The sequence below is a fragment of the Mauremys mutica genome, chromosome 2 (genome assembly GCF_020497125.1).
Source record: "Mauremys mutica isolate MM-2020 ecotype Southern chromosome 2, ASM2049712v1, whole genome shotgun sequence".
NCBI classification, from domain to species: Eukaryota; Metazoa; Chordata; order Testudines; family Geoemydidae; genus Mauremys; species Mauremys mutica.
In genome coordinates this window covers 146,804,305-146,832,283 of record NC_059073.1, presented here as the reverse complement: position 1 = coordinate 146,832,283, position 27,979 = coordinate 146,804,305, and the positions used below count along the sequence as shown (strand labels likewise).

Genomic DNA, 27,979 nt, shown 5'->3' with positions numbered 1-27,979 from the left:
GGGCGGGCCGGCCGCGGGCGCGGGCGCCGGAGCGGGCGGACCATGGAGCTCATCAGCGTGCAGCAGCTGGTGAGCGGGGGCTGCCCCGGCTTGCGGCGGGGCCGAGGGGCCAAGGGGCGGCAGAGCGCAGCGCCCGGGGCACCCCCCTGTGCGGGGCAGCGGGACGGAGTCCGCGGGGGACGCTGCGGAGCCCTTGAGTCCCGCGGGCTCTCGCTGGCGGCCCTGTCCAGCGCGGCTGCCGCGCTCCACCCCAGAGGTGGCTGCATGGGCAGAAGCCCTGACCGCGGGGAGGGCGCAGCGGGCCGAGGCTGGGTATAGGGCGGTCCCCGCTGGATTCTCCTTAGGTAGGGGGAGGGGGCCTCTGGATTGACCCCGTGTCTGACGGCGGGGGCTGGTTATGGGGCAAATGTCTGCTCCCAGCAGCCCAGCCCCTCCGGAGAGCGCCACGGCCTGGTCTCCAGGGCGCTGGGCTGTCGCTTCACTGGGGCCAGATCCCGGCGGGGGGCCCCCTGGGCTGTCACCCTGCATTGCAGTGAGGTGGCAGGTGGGGTCCCCCCCCGCTGTTGGGGCTGGGTTTGTGGAGATGTAGCTGAGGGAGGTTGCAGGGAACTGTGCCAGGGAGCTGTCCCCCCTCAGGGTCACCCCCTGCCCTTGTGCTCTCCTCAGGTGTCCCTAGGGTGACCAGATGTCCCGATTTTATAGGGACAGTCCTGATTTTTGGGTCTTTTCCTTATATAGGCTCCTATTACCCCTCAACCTCTGTCCTGGTTTTCCACACTTGTCTGGTCACCCTAGGTGTCCCTACAGAGTGGGTCTGGTGGGATCCCCTTTGCGCCTCCCCACTCGTGTGGGGCTGGGGCGTGGCTAACGCACCGGGGCTGGTGCTCGGTGCCACGGGGTCTGTCTGAGAAGCCCCTCGGCTGGTCCCTCTTAGCTGGGCCCAGGCCGCTGCTGTGGGACTGAGCTGTTGCTTTGTAGGTGTTTTCCCTGGTCTCCCTAGGGTGGGCTGGGTGCCACCTGCTGCCCCTGGCCGTCTGCAGCCCCTGGCCCTGCAGGCTTGTCTGCACTTGTTTGCCCTTGGGCAGCATCCGCCACACGTGATGTTTATTTCACGCTGGGCCCACCAGCCCCTGGGGGGGGGGTATAAATAGGGGCTGACGCTGGCCAGGGCCAGGACAGGTGCACGGCCCTCAGGGCAGCAAGGCATGGCCGGAATGCCAGCCGCAGCCAGTGGGGCGCCCGGGTAGCAGTGACGGGAGACGGCAGAGCAGGAACTAGACACCCCCCTTCCCCTGGGTGTGCGGGGCCCAGCCAGTGCCACCTGGGCTGGGGAGGCCGAGCCAGCCAGGGAGAGAGTGATCCGGGGAGAGCCATGCACAGCCCAGGGCCAGGCCTGCCAAGGGCCCAACCTGGGAATATCTCATTCCCACCCCCGCTTGGCAGAGCTAGGAGTGACAGGGCTCATGGGGAGCTGGGCAACGCACTTCCAGCCTCCTTCCCAATGCCCAGCTCTGCCACTGACCCACCATGACCCCGGGCAGGTCCCTCCCCTGCTCCGTGCCTGTTTCCCAGCTGTAGAGACGGCCTGGCCTCGCAAAAACCCCCTGAGTTTTAATTTATGTTCCGTGCCCCCTGAGCCAGCCAGTCTCCATCCTGGGGCCAGATGGGAGCCAGCGCCCCCCAGAAGGGAAAGGCCCTGTGTCCCATTCCCCACCCCCCTGAGTCAGCCAGTCCCTGCCCTGGGGTCAGATGGGAGCCAGTGCCCCTAGGGGGTAAAGGTCCCAGGTCCCATTCCCTGCCCCCATGAGCCAACCAGTCCCTGCCCTGGGGGTGGATCAGAGCCAGTGCTCCCCAGAGGGGAAAGGCCCCGCATCCCATTCCCCACCCCCCTGAGTCAGCCAGTCCAAGCCCTGGGGCCAGATGGGAGCCAGCACCCCCTAGAGGGGAAAGGCCCCATGTCCCATTCCCCACCCACCCTAGGGCCGAATGGGAGACACCGCCCCTGGAGAGCAAAGCCCCTGTCTCCCATTCCCTGCCCCCTGAGCCAGCCAGTCCCCACCTTGGGGTCAGATGGGAGCCAGTGCCCCTAGGGGGTAAAGGTCCCAGGTCCCATTCCCTGCCCCCATGAGCCAGCCAGTCCCTGCCCTGGGGGTGGATCGGTGCCGGTGCCCCCCAGAGGGGAAAGGCCCCATGTCCCATGGGGATGCTCCATCTCCTACATTTCATGCCCTGGCTGCACACTCTACCTTTCCTGCCCCCCCCTTCTCCCCAGGTAAGTGGCGACAGGTATGAGGGGAAGGTGCGGGCCTTCGAGGTGCTGGCGAGGGGAGCAGCGCAGGAGCCTGAGGGCTGGCGGCGTGGCGTGGCCGGGGTCCGGGATGCCGTCAGCGAGGAGAAGCAGAAGGTGAAAGAAGATAGGAGGAAGAAGGTGAGCGGATGGCCCCTGGCAGAGTGGGGTGGGCGCATCTCCAGCTCCAGGGGGCAGGATCCTATAGGATCCATAGGGTCTTTCCCCAGTCCTGGCGTCGCTCCTCTTGGCAGAGCCTTTCTAGCTCTGTTAACTCTGTGCTTGCTTGTCCTGCTCTGTGAAGGGCAGAATGGCATTTGGTGCTCCTCACTCCCGATCCACAGCCCCTATTACCATAGCCCTGGCCTTCCCCACCCCCATCTCTGCTGGAGCCCCTCAGTCCTAACCCGCAGCCTCTATTACCCCAGCCCTGGCCTCCCCCACCCCCATCTCTGCTGGAGCCCCTCACTCCCAACCCACAGCCCCTGCCGTCCCAGCCCTGGGCTCCCGCTCAGCGTAGAGCACTGTAGTATTCAGCAGTGGTCTCCCTAGGCTGGTGGAACCAGGTGTCTGGGGGATTCTAGCTCTCCCCCGTCCCCCCCTCGTCCTAGAGTCTGACCCCCTTGAACTGGCTCTGTGCCAGGAGCTCAGACGGGCCTAGATGTCCCTGGGGGGACCCTGAGTGCCCCGGTTTCTGTCCCGTGCTCAGGACAAACCCAGCTGGGTGTGGCATGGCCCCAGCTCCTGTCCGCTCTCCTGGGCGGCTGGTGCCGGCTCCAGGCACTGCTGTCTCTGCCCTGACCTGCTTTCTGCCCTCCCCCCGGCCAGCTTGAGACACTCCACAACTCCCGGGTGCGGCTGGAGAGTCTCCAAGACCTGGAGGCGATCGTGAGGCTGCGGAAGCAGAAGAGGAGCCGGAAGAGGGTCCGCCCCAAGGAACCCGAGCCCGAGCTGTCTGTGCCGGTGAGCGATGCCCCTGCTGCCCAGCCTGGGTTGGGAGCCTGGCCACAGGGGGCTCAGGTCACTCGGTCCCAGCCAGCTGGGCTAGTCCAGAGCCAGGGATCCCCTGCTCTGGCCCCCTCGGTGGTGGCTGGGGATTCACAGCCTGCCCTCCTGTGGCACACCGAGCGGGCAGGCCCAGCGGTGCCAGGCCACATGCAGGCTGGGGCTGCCCTCGGGGGGAATGGGGAGGATGCTGGCAAGATGCTCTGAGCCAGTTGGGCAGTGCCCCGAGGGGGGGCGGGGGGCACTGCCTGGGCACTCACCCCGTCCTGTCTGCCCTAGGCCGAGCCTGTGGACGCTGCCCAGTTCCTGCAGGCGGTGCTGGAGAATCAGGTTCCCATGATTGACAGGTACCTGGCCGACGGTGGGGACCCCGATGTTCACGACCAGGTGTGTGTGTGGGGGCGGGGGTCTGGGGCTTTAACCCAGGACCTGCTTTCAGCAAAGTTGGTTATTGTCACAAGTCCAGCCTGCCACTGAGCTGCTCCAGGTGACCTGGGACGTTCGCTGCTCAGGCTGACTCTCCATGGCTGGGAGGGACCCAGCTGTGGCCTTTGACTGGGAGCCCCCAGCAGAACGCACCTTGGGCAGGGTGTGCACAGCCTGCCACAAGGTGCGGGTAGGGACCAGGGATCTAGCACCTGGAGCGTGTGTGTGTGTGTGGGGGGGTGTCACGGACTCACAGATCGTGCCCACTCGTAGCCCCGTGCGGTCCGTGGGAGGTACCCCTTTCAGTGTGACAGCCCTTCTCGGGGCTCCACTCTCCCTCGGGGTCAGGCCCCTCCACCTCCTGGAGCCGCACCTCTCTGAGCCTTAGCACACCTGTCTCTCGCCGTGGGCCCTCTCAGGGAGTCCACTCACTTTGGACCCCCGGGGCCTCCACCCCCCTGAAGGGGTTGATGCAACCCTGCTGTCTAGACCGGAGTGACTCTCAGCCAGCATAAAACAGGAGGGTTTATTGAGCGACTTAACACAGCACAGGAAACCCTCTGACCCTCAGGCTTGGCCTCCCTCAGCACAGCACATCCCAGTCTCCCTTGCATCCAGGTGGGCTCTGCCTGCTCCCCCTCTCCAGCCCAGAGCCACCCTGCTTCTCAGCTGGGCATCTGAGATCATCGACCCCAGACCCCGCCTCTGTCCATTGTCTTCTTTCCAGGTAAACAGGGTCGCCTGGGCCTCCTCTCCTCTCCGCCCCCCACTCTGGCTGGAACCGCTGGTTAGGTCATGGGGTCCTCTCTTCGCAGCCCATTGTCCTCCCACTGGACAGAACTGGCTGTGACTCCTGAGCTGGGTCTCCAGTGAGGGTAGGGCGTCAGGTCACCAGTTGCTGGAGTGTCCCTACTCCAGGCCATCGGCTGGGGTCCCAAGTTCCCTCTCCCGTCCTCTGCAACAACAAACTCCTTCTCCTCTCACCTTGTTAAACCAGTAACACCCAGGGGCACTGAGCCCCCCTCCCTCTGCATGCAACCCACTGGAAAACCATGAAAAGATAAGAAAATCCCCCACTTCATCACAGGGGGGATCTAGGGCCTCTGGAAGGGGTCATAGAGCTTAAGGGCAGATGGGACCAGCTCACCCAGTCTGACCCTCTGTATATCCCAGGCCACCAGCACCCACACACCCACCAACCAAAGACCGCAGCCCTCAGGAGCCTGGGCTGGCATGTGCCCCAGAACTGAGGTGCCCGGTGCCCCGCAGTGACAGGAATGATGAAGTGAGACACACCCAGACAACCTGGCAAGGGACTGACCCCCCACGCTGCAGAGGAAGGTGATAAGCTCCCAGGGTCCCTGCATCTGACCTGTGGGAAACAGGCCCCCAGTGAGACCTGGGGTGTGAGCCAGACCCGGCCGGCCACACGCCTGAGACAGCGAGAGCTCGGTGCCACCAGAGCCTGGCCCTCCCCACTGTGGGGGAGGAGATCAGCGCCTGGAGTGTGTGCGTGTGTGCGCGCGCATGGGGGGGTGGATCTAGCACCTGGAGTGCGGGGAGGGGGGGACTAGCAGAGGGGGGGCAGCAGGGATCTAGTGCTGAGAGCGGGGGGGGGGTTGTCTGTTATCGGGTAACCTGGGTCTCTGCTGCAGTTCAGGTGCACGGCGCTGCACTGGGCCTGCCTCCGGGGCCATGCAGAGATCGTGGACAAGCTGCTGGCGGCTGGAGCCAGGCTGGAGCCCAGGGACATGGTGAGTGAGCGAGTGTCTGGTGCCCACTGACCCGTCCCCCTCCTCCTGCTGGTTCCCATGGCCAGGGCATGCGGTGCGGTCAGAGCCCCTGGGTCCTGCTCTGAGAGTCATTCCCAGATCTGGCAAACCTAGAGACCCTCCCGGGCACGGTGACCTGGGGCCCAAAGTCCGTGTCCCTGAGCAGCCCCTTGCTGTGGTCCCCAGGAGCTCAGCGCCTGACTCTGCCTTCGCTCTGCCCAGCTGGAGGCCACGCCCATGCTCTGGGCCTGCCGCGGGGGGCACCTGGACGTTCTCCAACGCCTGCTGGACAGAGGAGCCAAGATCTCCACGCGGGACAAGGTGAGGGGCTGGGGCTGGCAGCCGAGTGGGGGCAGCACCGGGGCCTCTGCCATGGCCGGGAAAGCTCCTGATCCCCAGGCTGTGTGGCTGAGGGGTCCCTCTGGGTACTCTGCTGGGGGGTGGGTTTCCCTGGGGCTCTTCCCCTCACCCACCAATGGGGCAGGCTCCTTCCCTGCTCTCTGGGTCCCGTTTTGATGCCAGCCTTGGATCTCACCCTGTGCCCATCCACCTTCCCTATATCACTCCATGCACACACCTCTATTTCCCGTCACTTCCTGTCCTAAACTGGGATGTGCTGTAGAGGTGAGCTGGATCAGCAGGGAGAGGGGCTCCTGCCCTGCCCCAGGCCTGGGCTCTTTTGCTTGGGCCCCTCCCTCCTGGCGCTGGTTGGGGCCTGGTCTGAGCTCCCTGCCCAAACATGCTGTGGGCAGCTGGGGACCCCAGGGAGGGTGTGATGCTGGCAGCTGGGGATTGAGAGCTGAGCATCCCATGGGGGGAGACCACCTCCCGGTGGGGTGGTTTCCAGGGGTGCTGCCATGGTAACGGGCCCTTGTTCCCCAGCAGCTGAGGAGCACGGCGCTGCACGTGGCCGTCCGGACGGGGCACTATGACTGCGCCGAGCACTTGATCGCCTGTGGGGCCGAGATTGACGCACAGGACAAGGTAGCACCCAGAGCCTGAGCCCCCAGCCTTACTCCATGGGGGCGCTGTCCGGAGCCATGGGCGGGGGCCCTGGCTGATGCTGCAGGGAACAGGGGGCAGACTTGTACCCTGGGCTGGCCGGCTGGGTGCTGCATGGGTCGCCAGAGCCAGCCGCATTGCAGCAGGGCTGTGCATGGGCAGGGGAGGGGGCAGTGCCAGGTATGGGCCCTTGTCCAATGAGCTGCCCGTGCCTTTGACTGGCAGGAGGGGGACACGCCCATTCATGATGCCATCCGGCTGGGCCGCTTCAAGGCTGTGAAGACCCTGCTGATGTATGGTGCCAACCTCAGCATCCGGAACCAGGTGGGCACCATGTGGGGCTCCCCCAGGGGCAGCTCGGGAGGGCAGGGGCTGGTAGAAGACATCCAACCCCAGGGGCCCGGACTCCTGGGTTCTATCCCAGCTCTGGGAGGGGAGTGGGGGGCTAGTCGATCACAGCAGGGGGGGCTGGGGCCCGGACTCCTGGGATCTATCCCAGCTCTGGGACCGTGGCCAGGAGCTCATGCTCAGATAGGGGCTTGAGCAGGGCTCACAACACTCGTCCCATCAGCCCAGTTGTTCCTGCTCCTACTGGAGTCTCGGCTGATTGCAGGAGCCCCTGGGGAGAGCTCCCCACATGCTGCCCCCAGCTCTCTGCACAGCCCTGCCCTGCCCCCTCCCTGGACTGCTTGTGTAGAGTGGGCGCTGGCTCCACAGCAGCTGTCCTGGCCTAGTGGCAGGGAAGGGGCCCATGCCCAGCGACAGCCTAATGATGTCTGCTCCCAGCAGGAGGCCTTGCGACCCGTGGACCTGGTGAAGGACTGGCAGAGGGGCATCCGGCAAACCTTGCAGGCGTGTGCCGACCGGCAGCGCCCCCCTCGGCCACACTGACGCAGCAGGACCAGCGTTCAATCCCCTCCCCCACCAGTGACTACTGCGAGGTCTGGGTGCCACCCTGGTGCCCTCTGCAGGCCGTGCTCATCCCTACATGGCTTCCCTACCCGGCCAGGGGATCGGGCCACCTGTCCTGGGGGAGGCTTGTGGGGGTTGGGGGTGGTGAAGTTTGACCCTGACACTCACCTATTCCTGGTTGTATGGGAATGTTTCCCTTTCCCTGGAGCTGCCCCTTGGCCAGGTGAGGCCCTTGCTGTCCCTTGGGGAAACTGAGGCATGAGGGGCTAAGACTTGCCCATGGCCACACAGCTGGTTAGTGGGAGAGCTGGAGATGAACCCAGGAGTCCTGCTATTTCACCCAGCACCATCTCTCCATGGCCCGCACCACAAGGAGAGGAACTGCCCCGGGGTCTGAGCAGACCCCCTCCTCCTTCTGGGGAAGCGAGCCCTGCGGCCTTCCTGAGGCCGTGCTGGAGGGAACACTGCTCTCTCCTAGAGGCAGGCACCTGCTGCACCCCAGGGTGAGCCCCTGAGTGCAGGGAGAGGCTGAGCCAGCCCTGGGGGTAGAACATGGTGCAGTGAGACGGGGCAGCAGGGCAGGGCCTAAGCCAGCACAGCTTCCTGGCTGATGGAGGCAGGTGGCTTTCCTGGCCTGGCCTTGGCCATCTCACAATCAGGCTGTGCCCTGGGCCAACTTCTGGCCATGGCTGCCCCCTAAGGGAGTGCAGGCCTGACCCCCAACCCCCTGGGTGGCAGGGCCTGGTGCCTGAGGGGCTCCTGCTGCTGCTTCCCTCCAGCCCCTCGCCTCTGCCCATGGCCAAGGGGGCAGCTGCACCCAGCCTCCTGTAGCTGTGAGGGCAGCCCCTGCCTTACCCTTGGCCCCCAGCAGCCTGGCTGTGCGAGCCCCCAGCCACATGCGTCCCCTGGGCTCAGGCTCCACACAGTGGCTAACAGCTGGGGGGAGGGGGGAGAGCCTGGACCATCTCCCTCACAGCCTGGCACAGGATAGGCACGGCTCCCTCTGTTCCCCCAGCTCCCGGGAGCGCTGCTGGCTCGGGAGGAGCCGAACTCGTTGAGATGCCTGTGGGGGATATGGAGGCTGGAGCCCAAGGAACACGGGACCCTCCAGCCAGTTAGCCTGGAGCCAGCCAGTACCCACCAGCAGCACCGAGTCTGCCCTTCCCCAAGCCCTAGGGGGGAAGTGCCCAGGCTGAGCAGGAGATGGTCCTGCTTCTCCGCTGCTGGCCTTGGGTGAGTCCTGGCCCCTGCCTCAGTTTCCCTATGTGTAAAATGAGGCTAACAATGAATGGAACCAGCTTCTGGGAACCCCGGGTTCATGCCCAGCTCATTGGGCAGCTCTCGGTGCCGCAGGCTGCCCCCTCAGCACTGCAGGTCAGGCTGAGACCACCAGGAAGCTGCTGTGGCCGGAGCATGGCCCCTGTGCCCCCTCTTACACACGCTGGCACGGGCAGCACTTCTCCCCCACCAGAACTGGTACCCGGGTGCTAATGGAGCTGGATGGACTCATGCTCTGGGGCATCCGGCCTAGGAGGGTGTCTGCAATGCTGGTGTAGCGCAGACAGCAGTGTGGGCTTGGTACAGAGCTTGCACCCACCCTGGCCTGGCTCCAGTGCCCTTAGCAGGGCCCCCAGCAGGTAGAGGCTCTAGCTCCCTGCTGGGAGGGTAAGGAACCCTGTGCCCAAGGCTGGGGGGTGAGGTTAGAGGAGATGCTCCCTGAACCCCTGCCCTGGCTGCTGCCTAAGACTACAGCTCCCTGTGCCAGTCACTGCCCGGAACGGCCCCACCTGTGCCCCAGTACTGCTGGGATGGGCACAGGCCAGAGCAGGTACAAGTGACAAGGTAGCAGCAGGTACAGCTGGGGATCTGCCCTAGCCGCAGCCCCCAGCTCGCTGCAGAGCAGGCTCCAGGCCTGCGGGTGCCCAGCCTGGCCCCCAGGCAAGTGAATAAAGCTCCGTTCCAAGCAGCGGCAGTGCCGTGTTCTGTGCCCGCCCTCGCTACGCAGGTGCCGTGCCAGGGCAGCAGAGGGGTGTGAGCGCTGGCCTTGTGGCTGTGCTATGTGGAGGAGGTTGGATCACAGCTTGGTTGGATCACACCAGGTATTTTTGGAAGAAGGCAGTTTAGCAGGGGGAGGGGCACCAGGCTCACAGCCCCTCCCTTTTCCACACACCACACCTGTCTCCCCCATAACTGCAGGGCAGCACTGCAGGAACTGTGCCAGCAAGCAGCCCCCTTTCCAGCAGCCCAGCCCAGGCACCTCCTTTCACTGCAGGCAGCGGTGCAGGTTTCAGAGGGAGGGGGCCAGCACTGGGGAAGGAAAGCAACTAGCCTGGGACCTGGGATGGGTGTTTCCTGTCCTTTGCCAAAGGGGGATGGGTCAGCTTGTGTGGGTTAACCCAGGGCAGCGGGGGGAGGGAGGTGCCCCTCACAGGAAGCCCCGTCTCAGGCTGCAGGAGCCTTCACAGAAAACCTTTTCCTCTGGCCGAGACAAGCTGCGACAGGTGTGCAGGCCTGTCCCCAACCCCCTGGCTGGCAGGGCCTGCTCCCTCCCTGTACTGGTGCCTGAGGGGCTCGCGGGGGGAGGGGCACAGCTCTCCCAGGAGGTGTTTGCAGCCCCCCCCCATTTCCACCCCACTTAATGGCAGCACCTACCTCGTGCAGTAAGATCCATCCCAGGCCCCTCCCCACGCCGCGCGGAGGCCATGGGATAGGGACAGACAGGCGCGGATACGACAGGGCAGATTACAACTCCTTTACCTGCACGCCCCCGGCTTTTCAACAGGCTCTGCTGTTCTGGGGCCAGACGCCGCTCTCCCGCCTAGCATCTAGCGCTTTGAAAACCCGAGGAGTAGAGAGGAGCAAACAAGGCAAGTGTCCTGCCCAGCGTCCATGTCAGACCTTTAGCCCCCCAGGGCCTGCAGCCAGGCAACGTGTCCGAGGGGTGGGGATCTCCGTCCATTGGGCTGCTCAATGCAGTCTGCAATCGCGGCACCGCGTGCCTGGGGCCCCTGTGATCTCTCCTCCTTGGGGGGAAGGGGAGGACAGGGCTGCAAGGACTGTGCCCCCCAGCACTCAACCCTGCTAACTGATGGCAGCCCCACCGGGCCCACTTGTGAAGACTGGCTCAGGTTGCAGAGCCCAGGGAAGGGCAGCGCCCCCAGTGCCTTGGGAAGAGATAGCCAGGGGCGCAGGGGCAGAGCCCAGCCTGCCATATGGGCTCTCTGCTGGCAGCCGCTGGAAGGAGCTGGTGGTGATGGGCCCTGGCTTAGGAGGGCAGGGATGGGGTGACACCCAGCGCCCCATGGGAAGGGAAGCCTAGACAGGTAACTGGCCACACAGCTCTGCCCTAGGGCAGGCTGAGGCATCCCAGCATGGCTCCTGGAGCAGAGCTGGCTTGGCGTGTGCAGGGGAATGGCCCAGGCTGACCCTGGCAGAGGAGGGACAGCCCAGGGCAGCCTGGCCGAGAACACACCAAGGAGAGGAATGCCTAGTCCAGGCACACGCAGAGGGCACCCTATGGGAGGAACCAGTCCACAACCCCGCCACGGGGAGCTCTCCTGCAGCCCCCACCCAGCTCGCCAGGGGCCCCCAGCAGCCAGCGGGTCTGGTTTGATCTGGGCGCTGCTCCCTGGAGGTTTGTCAGCACAGATGCTGATGCTGCCTGGGGCTCTGGCCACCGAGGGGGGAATCGGGTCGTTCTCCTGTGGACTGGAATCCAGCTCTGGCTGCCCTGGCAGTTGGTCCTGATGCAGCGAGATCCTCTGGAGCGGAGTCCAAGTGGCTGGCATCCTTTGGGGCAGCCCCTTCAGGCAGCACGGGGGTGTGTGCGCAGAGGGCGTCTGGGGCATCCCGCCCCATGAGATTTCTGCTGCTGTCAGAAAAGTCCCCAGGGCCTGACTCCCAGCCACGAGGCAGCTAGGACAGCCGGGAGGATGATGCCAGGTCCCACGCTGCTGTCAGCAGGTCCTGCGCGGGGGAGGGGTTAGATGCCCGTGTGCTCCTCTTCCCCAAGGGGCTGGCTGCTTTTTCCTGGTACCAGAGCAGAGAGAACAGCCGTTACACGCCCATTCGGCCCCAGGAGGGGGGGTGGGGGGCTTCCAAGGATGGTGCCCTAGGGCACAACCCTGCCATGGCCCAGCCAGCATTTTCCATCTCTAGGACCCGACCCACAGATCCCAAAAGCACTTGCACAGATGGAGAAACTGAGGCAGGGGGAAGGGCAGGGACTTGCCCAAGGTCACCCCCAGGCCAGTGGCAGAGCTGGGGCTAGATCCAGGTCTCAGCCCAGCAGGCCACACTGCCTGCTGCAAGGCTGGGCCCAGGAGCTCCCGCCAGCAGTCAGTGGAACCAGGGAGATGCTCCAGCCCAACCCTCCGTCCCCATCACACCGGCACCTCTGGCCACCCACGGCCGGAGCTCGGGCTCTGCTGCAGAGCCGTGACCTGGGCTAATTCCCCTCTGAACACTGACCCATCACCCAGGGAGGGGGCCCCGTTCACCAGCCCGAGTAGGAAACAAGCCCTGTGCTGGGGGCCGCCGCTCACTGGCTGAGCCAAAGGGAAGGCCCCTCCCACTGCCTGGGGGAACTGCTCGGCACCCTGGCTCCAGGGGGCGCCACTGGGACAGTGCATGAGCATCGGGCAGCGACAGAGGCTAGTCTGGCTCCTTACCAGGGAGGCCAAGCCTGCTCTGGTCTCCCTCGGACCTGTACCACATGGTCGTCCGTGGCCCTTCTTCCCAACCAGCCGCTGGAGTGGTACCGGCAGACTCCCGCGGCCCCTCTCCTGAGAGAAGGCAGCACCAAGCTCCACCCTACCCCCCGTCCTGCCAGGCTGCCGCACACGGGGACCAAAAGCTCCAGAAATGAGACGGTGACTGTTGGGCAGGCCTGGAGCCCAGCAGCCTGGAGCTGCAGCCAGTGACTTGTGATGGCGGCACCAGGTTTCAGAGCCTCCCTAAAGGCCTTGGGGAAGAGACGTGGCTACGGGGGGAGGGGGGGGGTGCACCCAGAAGGACTAGGATGGAGACAGCCAGGCCCCTGCACTGGTCACAGCTCCCAGAACAGATCAAAGCCCCCCTCTCCCCGCACTGAGCACCATGGGCAGAGCAGGGAGCGCAGACCCTGAGAATCCTGCTGCACCAAGCGGACGAAGGCTCAGATATTTACCTCCTGCCCATCAGTAACCCCATGGATCCCGCAGAACCCGCTATCAACTGCAGAGCTCAGCTGTGCCCAAGAGAGAGTGCGTGGCTGGACAGAGCGCGCAAGAGAGACACTCAGCTGCTGAAAACGAGGGAAGAGAGAGTGAAAGACACACGACAAGCAGGCGGGGTGATCGGCCTGGCTGGGGGGTGCCTGCCAGTGCATGCTCCCAGTGGCTGCCAAGCAACCCTCAGCTGCTTACTGTGGAGAACAGCAGAGATGGGGAACGCCCACTCAGGGGGCTGGGAGAGGCTGGGGTCTCCAGGTCACTGCAGGGGTGCTGGACAGGGAGAGGCAAAATGAGGCTGGGCAACATTGGGCCATTCCAGGGGACGCTGGACCAGGCCTGGGTCCAGCCAGTGCTCTGGTGGGGTCTGGTACCAGCTGCTTCACAGGCAAGTGCAAGAATCCCCCTGCGGGCAATTCTGGAGTCACCTGCCCCGGGGAAGTTCCTTCCTGACCCCTTCCGTCACGCCCTGCAGCATGAGGGTTTGTAGCTGGGGGAGGGGCCCAGCTGACAGGCCTCGCTTTCTAACACAGCCGGTCAGTGTGTGAGAGGAAAGCTGGCCGAGACACCAGGCGCAGCCACTGGGCAGCAGCAAAGGGGTTAAAGACAGACGTGCGCATGCGGCAGCAGGAGAGAGCATGGAGGGGTGGGTGCAGGCAGCCCCCAACCCCGGGGAGCCAACCAGCTGGGCTCAGATCCCAGCGAGTCCTCATGCAGCAGCCGGGATGGCCTCTGGGAGCACTGGAGCTGGCCACAGCCTGCCCAGCCCATCCGCGCTGGGCACATGGAGGCCTGGCGTGTGCCCGCTCGAGCAGCCCCAGCGAACTGTGCTTTGCTTTGGGCCGCCCCAGCGAACACCAGCTGAGTGGACCCCCAGTGGGGCACGGCAGCCTCGGGAAGTGTGTTCGCACCGCGCCCCCTGTGCCCCCAGCACCTGGCACGGTGTTCCTGTCGCCCAGGAGCTTCGTCTGGCTGTTGGGGACAATCTTCAGCTCCAGGCTGTCGGGCGACTGGGGAGACGGCTGTATCCTGGAAGCCATGAGGGCGTTGAAGTACTGCAGCCGGGTCACCTGGGGAGAGGCGAGCCAGAGCCCTGAGTGCTCCCTTTTCCTGGCAGGGGCCCGGATTCCAGCCCCAGGGATGGTGCCCACCCAAGGCCAGGATAGACGGGCGCAGTGGCTGCGTGGGAAAGCGAGTGAGACCCAGAGGGGCGCGTGATCCCTGAGAAGAGGACCAGAGCAGGGAAGGGGCAAAGCACCCCTAGGAGTCCCCAGAGGTGGGGTCTCCCAGCCAGGGAGGTGGCAGCAGAGCGCAATCACAAGGGGGCAGAGGCTGTCCCAAAGCACAGTGCCGCCAGGGACACCCCAGGGCCTGGCTCTCCTTCGGGTCCAGGGACAAGGCCAGAGGCCCAGGGCACTGCTGAGCACCAGCAGAGTCGTTTCACTTGTGGCATGCTCTGAATCTGAACCCAGCTGGTCCCAGGAGAGAGCCAGCGCTGGAACACTAGGAGGAGGCAGCAGTCCCTCCCCGCTGCCCGGCTGGCTGCTCCTTCCCAAGGGCAGGATGGGGCTGCCCCCCACCCATTCACACCACGCAGCCCCTTGCCCCTCTGAGCCCGGCAGCGAGAGCACAGTGGGGCGTGTCTGTAGGGCCCATAAAAACCCGGGGTTAGGCCTGGCTGCTCCCAGCCCAGCTGAAGCTGTGGAGTTGTTGTACCTTGATGAACTGCAGGTCGGTGAGCGCCCGGACGGTGTAGTCGGGGCAGTAGGTGGAATAGGAGGTGCTCTCGCTGCAGTCTAGCGGTTGCTCACGCCGGTTCGGCCGCAGGGTGGACACTGGCGATTGGTGAACTGTTGGGAGGCAGAAATCAGGGGCCAGCTGGGAGCCCAACACTCCAACTGCTAATTGGGAAGGACCCTGGTCTCCAGGTCTCCCTGCCCACGGGCGCACAGCCAGGCTCATCCCCCCTCCTGCTCCCAGCCAGCCAGCGAGGGCCAGCCTGGGACCAGCCAGGCCAGGAGCTGTGCAGAACCCACAGCAACGGGCTCCCAGGGACGGTTCACACCCATGGCCCCGTGGCAGGACGCAGGTGCTCACCCGAGGAGGGCGCCATCAGCGCCGAGACACCGTAGTACGTGAACGCTCCATTCTCGAATTTCAGCCCCTCCTTCCCGATCTCCACTTCCACTCTGCCCTGCGGAGGAGAGGGCCACGGGTCAGGGTCAGCAGCTGGCCTGCTGCTCGGCAAGGCTGCTCCCCCAGCCCCAGCCCAGCGGGCAGAGACCTTCCCCCCACTCCCCGGCTGCTGCATTCGCTGGTCACAAGGGGGGGGCAGCCAGGCCAGGTACCCTCCTGGCTCCCTGCCAATACCTGCTGCCAAGCTGGCCCCACCCCTGAGCCCGCCTCTCAAGATCCAACCCGCAGCCTGGCTCCCCGCTCTCTAGGCATGCAGCAGAGCAGCCAGACAAGGGCCCTGTTGTGCAGGGTGCTGCCCGGTCCGGTGAAAACGCAGAGCTCAGATCATGCGGGAGGGGAAGGGGCACAGAGGACAGGGACGTGCCCGAGGTCACTCTGCAGAATACAGCCAGGGACAGGATCTAGCCCAGTGCCCTGCCGGCTGGCTGCGTCCTCTCCTGCACCAGGCCTAGCTGATCTCGGGAGGGGGGGCAGGGTCGGGGCTGGCCGGTACCTGCAGGACCAGGACAAAGTAGTTGACGGGCTGGTTGCGCTGGTACAGGTAGTGCTCGGGCGCCAGGCGGTCGCTCTCGTTGAATTTCACTTCCTGGTTGACGCTGGGGTGCTTCAGCAGGTGCAGCAGGACCTTCTCGGAGATGCGGGCCGGGCTGAACAGATCCACCTCTGGTGGGGAGTGAGGGGCAGAGAACCCAGCCTGAGCCGCTGGCTCCAGGGACGGGACGCTGCAGGGAGCTTGGGGGGTGGGCCCCAGCTGCTCCCCCTGCCCCGAGCCCAGGGGACCGACTGCACTGCGTGTTACAGGCTCAGACCGACCGGTCTGCAGGGGAGGTAAGCCAGAGCTGTCCCACAGGCAGGGGGAGCCCAATGCTCAGCTGGGCTCGCTGGCTGTTGAGCCAGGCGGGTGGCACAGGGAGGGCTGGGCAGCTGGCAGCTGGCTCCCTGCCCCGACTCACCTCGGGATAGGAAGCGCTGCGTGGCCAGCAAGAGCTGCGGGGAGATCTTCACCTTGTGCTCATTGTCAGAGCCCTTGAACAAGGAGAAATCTTCCTTCCTGTGCTCCAGCAGGGTGCCCATGGGGGCCGGCCTCTTCCGCACCTTGTTCTCCTCTAGGGCACGAGAGAAGGGGACAGGACAGGCGGAGCCAGAGTCACATCAGCCGGCACCATAAACCTAGTCCCCGAGCTCTGGGGCCAGAGAAACCCCCAGAGCAGCTGCAGGCCGGTGATCCCAAAGCACAGTGCAAAGGGACCTCAGCACCTCCCACCATACACAGGGAAACCAAGGCACAGAGCAGGGCAGGGACTTGCTTCAAGTCACGCAGGACACAGCGACAAAGCTGGGAATACAGCACTGGCCAGTGCTCCCACTAACTGCTAGAGCCCACTCCTTTCCCAGAGCTGGGACCGGACCCCGGGTGACCCAGGGTTCCAGCCCCGGACAGCACTGCCCTCCTGAGGAAGAGTTTGGGAGCGGTCCTGGGGGAATTCGCATGCTGCTGCCAGCCTGGCTTGGGTGGGGAGGGAAGGGGCTGGGAGAGACGGGCACGGAGTTGCCTGCACAGAACAATGCACCTGCAGCGCTGCCCGCCTACCGCAGCTGTCCCCAGGGGCTCTGCTGGCCCCCTAGACCGAGTGAAGCCACAGGGCGCGCCAGGCGGGGCTCACTCACTGTAGTCGTCTGACTCGTCCAGGATCTCCGACCTGATGATCTCCTCGATGACATCCTCTAACGTCACCAGCCCGATGGCCTCGTAGAAGGGGTCACCCTCTCCCTCGTTGTTCACCTTCTGCACAATGGCCAGGTGCGATTTGCCTGGGGGGGGCGGGTGACACAGCTTGCTACAGGCACCAGGGAGGCCTCCGAGGGGGACAGAGGTTCAAGGCTACCCAGCAAGTCAGGAAGAGAACCCAGGAGTCCGGCTCTCAGCCTCATGCTCTGACCACTAGAGAACTCTGCCTCTCAGCCCTGATGCAGCTTTTTAAAAATAACTATGGAGCAGCAGAGAGGAAGGGTGGGGCAGAGGGCAGAGCAAGGGGCTAGGCAGTATCCCCCTTCTCCAGCAGCAGCAAAGACGGCCAAGGGAGAGATTTACCTCAAGGGTCCCATTCGGAGCAGGGCCTTTCCTCGCCTCGCTGTGCACAGGCCAGGCACCACGGTACGCTCCAGGGAGCGGAGAGGGCTGCATGGGATACCTGTTCTTGGGGTTTGGGGAGCCCTCAGGTGGCTGGTACCCAGCCCTGTTTCCTTCCCTTCTCCGACTACGGGACTCACAGATTCCAACGGACGGGATGCGGGGGTCCAATGGCAACCTGCAGGCCAGATCTGGCCCTCAGGACCATTCCGTCTGGCTGCGCACCATTTTGTGTGCACCATATGGGCAAGGTCATCACATGGAGGACACCTTTTGGGTTGTGTATGTTGCCTTCAGAGGTGCCACACAACTACGTATACTGCCCCCATCACTGAACTGGCTGGTCTTTTGCACAGCCCCAGCCAGAGAACTGCCCCACAGTAAGTCCTAGAGCCGAGCATTTAGAGGCTTGATTTGAAAACGGTCAGGGATGGAGAATCCGTCACGGTCCAGGGTGAATTGTTCCACTGGGTAATGACACTCCCTGTTACAAATGGGCACCCTCTTTCCAGTCAGGATTTGTTGAGCTTCAACTTCCAGCCATTGGATTGTGTGAGACCTTCTTCTGCCAGGCTGCAGAGCCCCGTAAGAAATCTTTGTTCCCCACGGAGGTACTGACAGGCTGGGATCAAGTCTCTTTGTTAAACTAAATCAATTAAGATCCTTGAGTCTCTCGCTCTCAGGAAGGTTTTCTAATTCTTTAATCAATCATTCCCGTGGCTCTTCTCTACCTCCCCCCCACCAATTTATCAACCCCCTCCTGAATTGTGGGCACCAGAACTGGACACAGGGTCCCAGCAGTGGTCGCACCAGGGCCGGATAGAAGGAAAAATCTCCTTTCTGCTGGAGAATCCCCCGTTTACACATCCCAGGATCGCACTAGCGCTTTGGCCACAGCGTCGCACAGGCTGCTCGTGTTTAGCTGATTAACCCCCATATCTTTTCCAGAGTCACTTTTCCCCAAGAGAGTCTCCCATCCTGAAAACCCGGCCTGTAGTCATTGCTCCCAGCTGTATTCAAACACACTCTGTTTGCTTGCACCCCGTTTACCATGCAAACCAGGTCTCTCTTGATCAGTGACCCATCCTCTTCACTATTTACCACTCTCCCAATTTTGGGTCATCTGCAAACTGGATCAGGGATGATTTTATGTTTTCTCCCAGGTCACTGATACAAATATTAAATAGCACAGGGTCAAGAACCGATCCCTGAGGGCCCCTCTAGGGACACACCCATCCAATAAGGCTTTCCTGTTTACAGTTACACTGAGACCCCCACTGACCGCACACACCCCTAGGTGTCACCTAACACCCCACACTGAAACCCACCTGGGGTATCATCAAACAATTACAACCCATACTCAACAGGGACCTCATCCTGAAATAAATCTTTCCCAAACCCTCCTCTTCTGGCCTTCAAACAACCCAGTCTTGTCAAGCTCAGCATCAGAAGCAAGCTCCCCACAGACCAGCACCCACCAACTCAATGCGGCACCAGAGCCTCTCAGAACAACAGATGCAAAACCTGCAGACATCTCCACTGCTACAATGATCAACACCCCCCTTAACACACCAGTCAAGATCCATGGGTCCTACGCAGGCCTGTCACAGCATGTGGGTACCTCTGCCAGTGCAGTAAATGCCCCAACAACTGTGGGTGAAACCAGACAATCGCTGCGCTCTCCAATGAACTCACCCAGGAACATGGTAAAAGACAAAAACACCCCATCACCTGTGGGTGAACACTCTTCACAAAGTGATCAGCCTGCATCCCACCTGTCAGTCCTTGTCTTAGAATCATAGAGTATCAGGGTTGGAAGGGAACTCAGGAGGTATCTAGTCCAACTCCCTGCTCAAAGCAGGACCAATCCCCAGACAGATTTTTGCCCCTAGATCCCTAAATGCCCCCCTCAAGGATTGAACTCTCCACCCTGGGTTTAAGCAGACCAATGCTCAAACCACTGAGCTATTCCCCCATCCTCAAAGGAAACCTGCACAACACCATCAAAAGACAAGCCAGGGCCCATAAATTCCTAACTTTGCTAGCCACTAGAAACCATAGACTCAGCAGAGATCCTAGGTTTCTGTCTCATTCCAACAATCTGTAACGTACTAGCCCTCCGCTGTCCCATGACTGCAGAGCTATTAACTGCCCACTTCACCTTGAACGGTCTCTTCCAACATGACAGGTGTAACTCATTACACATAACAACTCCTTTCACCTGGTGTGTAGCTGGGACACCCTGAGGCCCTTTCCAAGCCCTGAAGAGCTCTGTGGAGCTGGAAGCTCCTCTCTCCCCCACAGAAGTGGGTCCAGGAAAGAGATTACCTCATCCACTTTGTCTCTCTCATTTTGAGACCTATCAGCTTTTAATTCATTTAACATGGGCCAGGTTAATTGTATGTCCTTCCAGTTTTTAATCAGCAATGCTGTGCTGTACTAATTCAAATGCCCGACAGAAGCACTGTTACCTTTATCAACCAACCTTGTCCTCTCATCCAAAAGGCTATCAGGTTAGTTTGACAGGATGGATTTTCCACAAGCCCATGTTAATTGGCCTTAATTACATCACCCTCCTTTAATTCTTTATTAATCGAGTCTTGGATCAGCCACTCCATTACCTTGCACAGGATTAGTGTTGGGCGGACAGGCCCGTGATCGCCTGGGTCATCCAGTTTACCCTATTTAAATACTGGCACAATATTAGCTTTCCTCAAGCCTTCTAGAACTTCCCCAGTGCTCCAAGAGTTAATGAAAATCAATGTTAAAGGTCCAGGGAGCTCCTAGGCCAGCTCTTTTCAAACTCTTGGATGCAAGTTATCTGGACCCCACTTCCCCAAAGGCATCTCCGCAGCGTCCCCTGGGCATCACAGCTGCTTCAGGCTGGTGACACCATCCAGGCCGCACATGCAGCAGAGTCGGGCGCTGGCCAGAGAGTCCTTAGCAAGTAGGCCGAGGTCGGTCGGTCTCTTGCTGCCGATCCCACATGTCCGGCCTGGGAGGGCTGATTTTATTGCAGTACAATGGCGCAACAGAAATGCTCTGAGTTCCTATCACACTTCTAAGGCGCTCAGAGCACTTAGTGACATGCATATTGTTGCCCACACTCTACAGAAGGGGAACAGAGGCAGAGAAGGGGAGAAGTAACTTGACCAACCCCAGGACGTAAGTCAGTAGCAGAGCTGGGAATAGAAGCCAGGAGTCCTGACTGACAGCCCCCGCCCCCACTCCTCTCCCAGAGCTAACAACAGAACCCAGGAGTGCTGACTGCCCCAGTGTGCATAAATGGCCGACACTCTGTATCCTGGCAACAAATGGCCAGGGCCCTTCCCCCCTGCAAGGGAATAGCTAAAGGTGAACAAAGAGATCAGGTGACCTCCTGGCCCGGGAAAGAGACAAAAGCCAGAAAGGAGGGGATGGAGGGGGTTTCTGTTTGGAGCTGGCTGGGGACTAGGAGTGAGGGCAGATGGGGGTGTCTGGCTTGCTGGGTCCCAGAATGGACTCGGCTGAGGGGTCCTGTTCTCTGTACCTACAAGCTCTGCTTTAGACCGTGTTCCTCTCATCTAATAAACCTCTGTTTTACTGGCTGGCTGAGAGTCACGTCTGACTGCGAAGTGGGGGGTGCAGGACCCTCTGGCTTCCCCAGGACCCCGCCTGGGCAGACTCGCTGTGGGAAGCGCACGGAGGGGCAGAGGATGCTGAATGCTCCAAGGAGAGACCCAGGAGGTGAAGCCGTGTGAGCTTCTTGCCCTGAGGCTCCCCAAAGTCCTGACTGGCTTTGTGGGGAGCAGTTCCAGAGCATCGCCCGGGGACTCCGTGACAGCCCGTGCTCTGGAATCAGCAGAAATCAGTTGGGATTGGGCACAGGAGCACTTTTGGTTCACACCTGCTGCCAGCCAGCCAGGGCATACCCGAGGATGGGGGAAGGGCAGTAGCACGCTGGAAGCGGCATGGCAGAAGCTACCCAGACGCCCTCCCCCAGGGAGGTGCTACAGCAAAGGAGAGGGCCGATGGGCACACCAGGCCTGGCATCACCCCCACCCTTGCCCATGGGGGTGTCTCAGCCGAAGGCTGCGTCACAGGGGTCCCTGCGCCGATCTGTGTCCCTGCTGCACAGGTGCACACGGGGCACAGGTTGTGCTCTGCTCTGGGGTCTCCCTGAGCTGTTCTCGCGCACACTGGGTTTCAGCTCGGGCTGTCTGAGCTCGGCAAACAAACAGGATGTTCTCCTCCCTGCCGGCACCTCCAGGGCTCAGGTGAGCGGCTCTGAGCCGCTGCAGCCTTGTGTCCGATCTGTAGCCCCTTGGCCAGCTGTTCCCAGGTATCCGGCTGTGCACGTTTGCTGGGGAGGCCACCTGGGAAGGCTTCGCAGGGACCAGCCCTGGATTAATGCTGCACGGACGCTGTGGGTGGGCGGCTACTGCAGAGCTCACATGTCCTGAGACCCGGACATGACGCAAGCTGCGGGGGCTGGGGGCACAACAATGAGCTGCTTCTGACAGAGGTGAGGAGCCAAGCAGAGCCGGTCTGCTTTGCACTTGGATCCCAGCAGTCCACAAGGGCCGCCGTGTGCCAGGCACTGCACAGACCCTGCTCCAGACGGGCCCGCCCCACCAGAGACAACAGCGTTCTCTCTTTTACAGGCCCCGGGAAATGAAGGGACTTGCCCGGGGTCACAGGGGGTCAGTGGCAGAGCCTGGCTTAAATTCAGGCCTCCTACAGCCCCAGTCCAGTGCCTTAACCAGGCTAGCCACCCACCGCCCTGCCCCCGACATTAGCGCAAGGTCTCCCTGCCCCACCCTCTGTTTAGCTGGGGGGGCCCAGGAGCCGGCTGGAGGCCCCTAGTCCAGTGCTGGCTTTGACATGTGAGAGTTGCACAGCATTCAGACGGAGAGGTGCATCCTCCATACGGCTGAGGCAGGAGTTGGGTGGAGCTTTGGGCTCGACACCAGACCCAGAGATTCCCGCCCCCCCATCCCCTGCCTCCAGCCAGGAGTGAAGCAGCCTGCTCTGAGGGCCCCGGAGAACGCTGAGCCTGGAGCAGGCAACACGCGCTCAGTTGTTCTGCACCGCGACGGAGCGGCCAGATCCCTGCAGTGACGCCGAGGTCACACAGGCAATGAGCTGGCCCTGCCAAATGTTTCCATGGCAGCAGTGGGACCTGGCTCGTCCCCCCACAGAGACCAAAGCCAGCTCTGCCTGCCCGTGCCCTGGAGCCCAGCAGGCCTGGGGACGTACGGCCCACCCCCACCCTGCGGGAGGGAAGAGCCTGCCTTTGAAGGTGACCTTCCCCAGGACCCACGGGGAAGGAGGGCTTTTCCTGACTGTACTGTAATCGGCACTACCTTGGAGGAGGTCAGCACAAAAGGGCTTTTCTGCTGGTTGTTGTCCACCAGGCTCTGCGGCTGGGCAAGGAGAGCACCACAAGGGGGCAGGGTGTGCAATCAGGCTGTTTAAAACGCTGTGGGGTTTGGTTAGTTTTTGCTAACCACATGCAGCTCCGACACCCACAAACCACTTGGGAGCAAAGCTCTCTCTGTTAAATCTTTAACAGTTCTTCAGCGAAGGGCTGAGCGTGCTCACTCCACTGCCCAGCTGTGCCCTCCCAGGAGGCCAAGAGAAACAAAACCAGGACTATCTGATGTTCCCAAGGGCAAAAATACCAGAGCAATATAACAAAGAACATGACAGCTGCATGCATGAGGCCTAAGCACCACTGATTTCCCTTTGCAAGTCACTTTTCAGAGCAGCACTCTGGCCTGTCTCCCCGAGAGGGACCCGCCTCCAGGTGCTCCAAAGACACACACCAGGAAGTGCCAAGCGGGGAGAGGGCAGGCGAGAGGGATAACCACACAGAGAGGGGCAGGGCTCTGGCTCGGCATTAGAAAAGTCACAATACCTGGGGCAGGGAAATCCTGCCGAACTCTAGCCTCTGTGCCCAGCTTTGAGCAAACTCCCCTCCAGGGACAGGGCAGTGCGCTCAGTCCGCTGTGGCAAGCCAAACGTGGCATCAGCCAGAACTCCGTGAGGAGCCAGCCCAGGGCCATCGCTGTCAATGCCCTGCACTGCACGTCGCAGCTGGGAGCAGCCAGAGACAGGAGGCTGCAGTCCGTCGGTGCTCTAGCTCCAATGCACACGCCTGCACCTGGAGCACGGCCATCCCTAGTCATTTTCCAGGGAACACGGGAAGCTGGCTGCCCAGCAGCACTGAAAGAGTTAACTCCTGCTCACCCCATCGGTGTATTGGGGCTCGGCTAGTCTGACAATGCAAGGCGAGCATCCATCTCCTAGTGAGGGTCTCAGCCAGTCACTTACTTCCCTTTGGTGCCATCTGCTCTGCTGCACAGCCCAGCCCAGCCCAGCCTCCCCCTGCAGCAGGGGGGTTGGGGGCGGGGGGGAGGAGGCCAGTCCTAACAGCATACAAAGCGGGGTTGGCGGTATGGGCGCTGGCCCCATGGAGGCTCCTAGACCATGAGGCACCCACAGGTACCAGAGGAACTTCTGCAATTCCCTACTGTCTGAGCGTGGGCTCTGAGGGAGACCTGCTGATGGGGGGTGGCAGGGATCGCTCGGGCAGAACTTCCACAAGGGTGGGGACTATGAGCTGCTCAGCAGCCCCCAGGAGCTCCCAGCGACGGTCCAGCAGCCCTGGCGCAAGGCGTCTGGCATGGCTGGAGATCCTGCACGCGGAGGTACCCCCCAGGGCTTTGTTACCATGGGGAGGCGATGAGAAAGCGTCACTGGAGCACAGCCCAGGCCCGTTTGGTCCAGTGTCCCATCTCCAGCAGGGGCCAGCACCAGCTGCTTCCGAGGGTGGTGCAGGAAACCCCACAGTAGATGAGGAATGAGCTGTCCCATGATGGCTGCACCTTAACTCCCAGCAGTCAGAGGCCAGCCAAGCCCCAGAGCTGGGAGAGGCCAGGTTAAGGGCGTTTTCCTTCGCTGCCCAGGAACGGTCCGGCTCACGCAGACACTGCTTACCCGGAGGCACGTGGCTATCTGCAAGGATCTACGAGGAAGGGAGTGCCAGCTGCCTTCAATGAAAGCTGCTTTCGGACTCTCTTGTGCCAGAGCAGACAGCAGAAACGGGCCCCAGAGCATCAGCTCAGCCCGGTGTCTCAGGCCTCCTTGGCACAGGAAAGCTCAGCCTGCCACTGCAACCCCAGCACTCTGCTGACCGTGGGCCCTAGGTACGATACACAGGTTTACTCCCCATGGGAAGCTGATGGTAGGCACCAGCATTCTGCAGGAGGCAGTATTACTCACGGGGCATCAGCATGCACGCCTGGCACCATGCTCTCCTCTGCCCCAAGAGCGCCTCCTGCTGGCTGGCTAATGGAATCAGCGCTGCAAACTTAGGCAGCGCCTCAGCAGCACACAGGGGCCAGCTCAGAACTAGCCAGGGGACCAAGCACTCTAGCCTGGTCTAGTGGACTAAGCTCAGGGTCACGAGGTACAAGCAACTGAGGTCTATGCTGAACGGCCACTGGGACATCGCAACCCCTCTCCCCCACCCGGCGATGAGCCTGACCCAGCACCGGGACGGTGGGGCCCCTCAGCACTGTTCCCAGACCCTCATTCAGAAGGCACCTCTCCTGAGCCATTACTTTGAACACAGTAGCAGTCACAGCATCCTGAGGCCCCTGTATTCTCTGATTGCTGGCCCAGCGCTTGGGGAAGTTTCCAGCCCTGTAAGCATTTGTTCTAGGCAGATCAGAGTTATGCGTCCAGCCCCCGCAGACCATGGGGCCTTGAGACATAGGAACTTACAAATCACAGTAGTCCGATTACCAGTGCACGCCTCACCTCAATCTGCATATAGTTTCAGCAGCAGATTTCAGCTCACGAGTTAGAGATTTGTACTTATAGCCCACGTCCAACCTTTCCGAGGGCCTACGGTGCAGGTGTCTCGAAAACATTTCTGCTAGAATCACGTTGGGTGGAAGAAACTTCACAGAAAGTGACCTAAGAGTCCAGCATCCTGTGAGCTGCCCCCTACTGAACAACTGGGCTCCCCAGTTTATGACTCTTGCTCCGTGAGGTCTCGGACCATAAAACACAGGTTGATTTCAGGCTGAGTCTGAGTAACTATAGCAAAACACTCCACTCTACACGGGAGATTTGCATAGCGCACGGTACAAACCAGTCTACAGGCTATGCCCCCAGATTGTGGGGGCACTAAACTAACACTAAACTGGGAGGAGTGGTAGATATGCTGGAGGGTAGGGATAGGATACAGAGGGACCTAGACAAATTAGAGGATTGGGCCAAAAGAAACCTGATGAGGTTCAACAAGGACAAGTGCAGAGTCCTGCACTTAGGATGGAAGAATCCCATTCACTGTTACAGACTGGGGACCGAATGGCTAGGCAGCAGTTCTGCAGAAAAGGACCTAGGGGTTACAGTGGACGAGAAGCTGGATATGAGTCAACAGTGTGCCCTTGTTGCCAAGAAGGCATTTTGGGCTGTATAAGTAGAGGCATTGCCAGCAGATCGAGGGATGTGATCATTCCCCTCTATTCAACATCTGGAGTACTGTGTCCAGTTTTGGGCCCCACACTACAAGAAGGCTGTGGAAAAACTGGAAAGAGTACAGAAGAGGGCAACAAAAATGATTAGGTGGCTGGAGCACATGACTTGCGAGGAGAGGCTGAGGGAACTGGGATTGTTTAGTCTGCAGAAGAGAAGAGTGAGGGGGGATTTGATAGCTGCTTTCAACTACCTGAAGGGGGGGTTCCAAAGAGGATGGATCTAGACTGTTCTCAGTGGAGCCAGATGACCGAACAAGGAGCAATGGTCTCAAGTTGCAGTGGGGGAGGTTTAGGTTGGATATTAGGAAAAACGTTTTCACGAAGAGGGTGGTGAAGCACTGGAATGGGTTAGCTAGGGAGGTGGTGGAATCTCCTTCCTTAGAGGTTTTTAAGGTCAGGCTTGACAAAGCCCTGGCTGGGATGATTTAGTTGGGGATTGGTCCTGCTTTGAGCAGGGGATTGGACTAGATACCTCCTGAGGGCCCTTCCAACCCTGATATTCTATGATTCTATGATTGTGGCACTCATAAGTGAAATGCCACCCGATCTCTGGGGCGGGAGGTGGCAGCGTATGTTACCACCACACTAGGGCAGGGACAGGAGACTGCCGTGTACAGCTGAAGCCAGGAGGCTGAAGTTTAGCCAGGGTGCCCCAGCACCTTTGGCGACTGACTGTGCAGGGCCTCTAGCGGCAGGCTCCCTGCTCCATGCTAGGGCACTGGGGGCAGCACTGACCCAGAGGGAAAAGCGCCCCTAAACAACCCACTCCAGGCAGTGCAATATCCCCAATGACTGAGGGAACTGCATCTCCTATGGACCCCTCAGCCTGGAACTACAGCACCAGAGCATTGGATCAGCACCAACACCAAGGGGACAGCACCCTGTCCAGAGCCCCCGTCGCCCCACCCCCTGCAGCACAGCACCCCCTAGCATAGAGCTGGAGCACTGGCTGCGAGGGGAGAGCACCGGGGCACAAACCCTGGGTCACCCAACCCTGAGGCAGTTACCTCGTTTAAACTCCTCCAGGACGGCGTCCAGCTTAGTGTCGTTGAAGACGAAGTGCAGGGGGTGGTTGTAGAACTTGCTGATGGTGCTGAGCGGCACGCAGTCGTCCGGGTCCACCAGCGCCAGGTCCTTGACGTAGAGCATGTCCACCAGATTGGTGCGCTCCTCCTCGTAGACGGGGATGCGGGTGTAGCCGCTCTGCATGATCATGGACATGCTCTTGAAGTCCAGCACGGCGTTGGCATTGAGCATGAAGCACTTGTCCAGCGGCGTCAGCACGTCCTCCACCGTCTTGTTGCGCAGGGCGCCCTTGCTGAACTCCTCGCGCACGAACTCGTTGTACGGGTCGCTGTTGCGCACCATGTCCACGATCTTCTCCCGCAGGAGGCAGGTGCTGGCGTCGTGCTGCAGGGCCAGCTCCAGCAGCTTGCTGAGCGGCAGCGAGACGGGGAAGGTGAGCAGCATACAGAGCTGGGTCAGCCAGAGCCCGCGGGGAGCCAGCGCCAGCCCCCAGCGCGAGCTGACGGCGAAGGGCAGAACCTCAGCCAGCAGAAAGACCAAGCCGGCCACGGCCAGGACAGCAGGTGCCACCATGCGCACGGCCCAGTAGAACAGCACGGCCAGGGCGGCGTTGGCCAGCGAGCTCAGCAGCAGCAGGGAGCAGAGGGCAAAGGTGCCCCGCTGCCTCACCAGCTCCAGGGCTTTGCAGGCCTTGCGCTCCGCCTCCGAGCCGCAGTCCCGCAGCACGTACAGCTCCACGGGGTCCAGCCACAGGGTGCTGAGCTGCAGGACCCGCAGCAGGGAGGACAGGGCCAGCAGCAGGGCCACCAGCGTGCCCAGCAGCCAGGGGGCCAAGGGGGGCGGCAGGGCCACGGCCGCCGCCGCTCGCCCGCCCCCGCCCTCGTCCTCGTCCACGATGACAGCGTCGCCCGGGGCGGCCGGGCCCCAGGGCTGCCCGGGCCCCAGGCGGCTGCAGAGCTGGTACCGGCCGCGGGGCCCGGCGGGGGACACGGCCACGCGCACCAGCACCGCCTGCTCCCGCCGGGGGCGGTCGTCGGGCAGCACCTGCAGCGCGTCGGCGGGCGGGGGGGCGGCGGAGGGGCCCCCCCCCCGGGCCGGGCAGGGCCCCCCCGCGGGCGCGAAGGCCACCCAGGCCCAGCTGCGGTTGCTGAGGCCGGTGCCGTAGAGGCGCAGGCGGAAGTTGGCCCCCGGGGCGGCCCGGATCAGGCCCCCGCGGGCCGAGGCCCCCTCCTCCAGCCGGAAGCCCAGCACCCGCGGGGGGGCGGGGCCGGGCTCGGGGGGGGGCTCGCTGGCCGGGGGGGTCCCGGCCCCGCCCCCCCGGCCCGCGGCGCAGCTCAGGCCCAGCGCGGCCACGGCCCAGCGCAGCCCCCAGCCGCCCGCCATGGCGACAAGTGGGGAGCGCGGGGGGGGTCAGCTGACTCCCCACCCGCGCACCTGAGCCTGCCCGCGGCGGGCCGGCCAATCAGAGAGCGCGGCTGCCG

General features: G+C 62.3%; 2 protein-coding genes across 11 annotated transcripts; one reads left to right on the top strand and one right to left on the bottom strand.

Moving 5' to 3' along the window:
- Positions 1-25: 25 nt before the first annotated feature.
- On the top strand, positions 26-10,147 carry ANKRD23 (ankyrin repeat domain 23). 7 transcript variants are annotated; one of them, XM_045006273.1, is made up of 9 exons: positions 26-69; positions 2,273-2,428; positions 3,116-3,250; positions 3,572-3,679; positions 5,374-5,472; positions 5,713-5,811; positions 6,373-6,474; positions 6,718-6,816; positions 7,279-10,147. In XM_045006273.1, exons 1-9 carry the CDS (start codon positions 43-45, stop codon positions 7,381-7,383), a joined length of 930 nt encoding a protein of 309 aa, XP_044862208.1. In that variant the 5' UTR covers positions 26-42; the 3' UTR covers positions 7,384-10,147. The 7 variants fall into 7 exon arrangements, 3 of the variants coding, with proteins under 3 accessions (XP_044862208.1, XP_044862209.1, XP_044862210.1); XM_045006274.1 differs by having other exon boundaries at positions 6,376-6,474; positions 7,279-9,455; XM_045006275.1 differs by having other exon boundaries at positions 6,376-6,474; positions 7,282-9,452.
- On the bottom strand, positions 10,143-27,881 carry CNNM3 (cyclin and CBS domain divalent metal cation transport mediator 3). 4 transcript variants are annotated; one of them, XM_045006268.1, is made up of 9 exons: positions 26,480-27,881; positions 16,479-16,622; positions 15,764-15,916; positions 15,304-15,473; positions 14,712-14,808; positions 14,331-14,464; positions 13,549-13,684; positions 12,572-12,688; positions 10,143-11,433 (listed from the first exon to the last, which is right to left on the bottom strand). In XM_045006268.1, exons 1-8 carry the CDS (start codon positions 27,879-27,881, stop codon positions 12,615-12,617), a joined length of 2,310 nt encoding a protein of 769 aa, XP_044862203.1. In that variant the 3' UTR covers positions 10,143-11,433; positions 12,572-12,614. The 4 variants fall into 4 exon arrangements, with proteins under 4 accessions (XP_044862203.1, XP_044862204.1, XP_044862207.1 ...); XM_045006269.1 differs by having other exon boundaries at positions 12,572-12,685; positions 26,480-27,573; XM_045006272.1 differs by lacking the exon at positions 12,572-12,688 and having other exon boundaries at positions 26,480-27,569.
- Between the last annotated feature and the right edge of the window lie 98 nt (positions 27,882-27,979).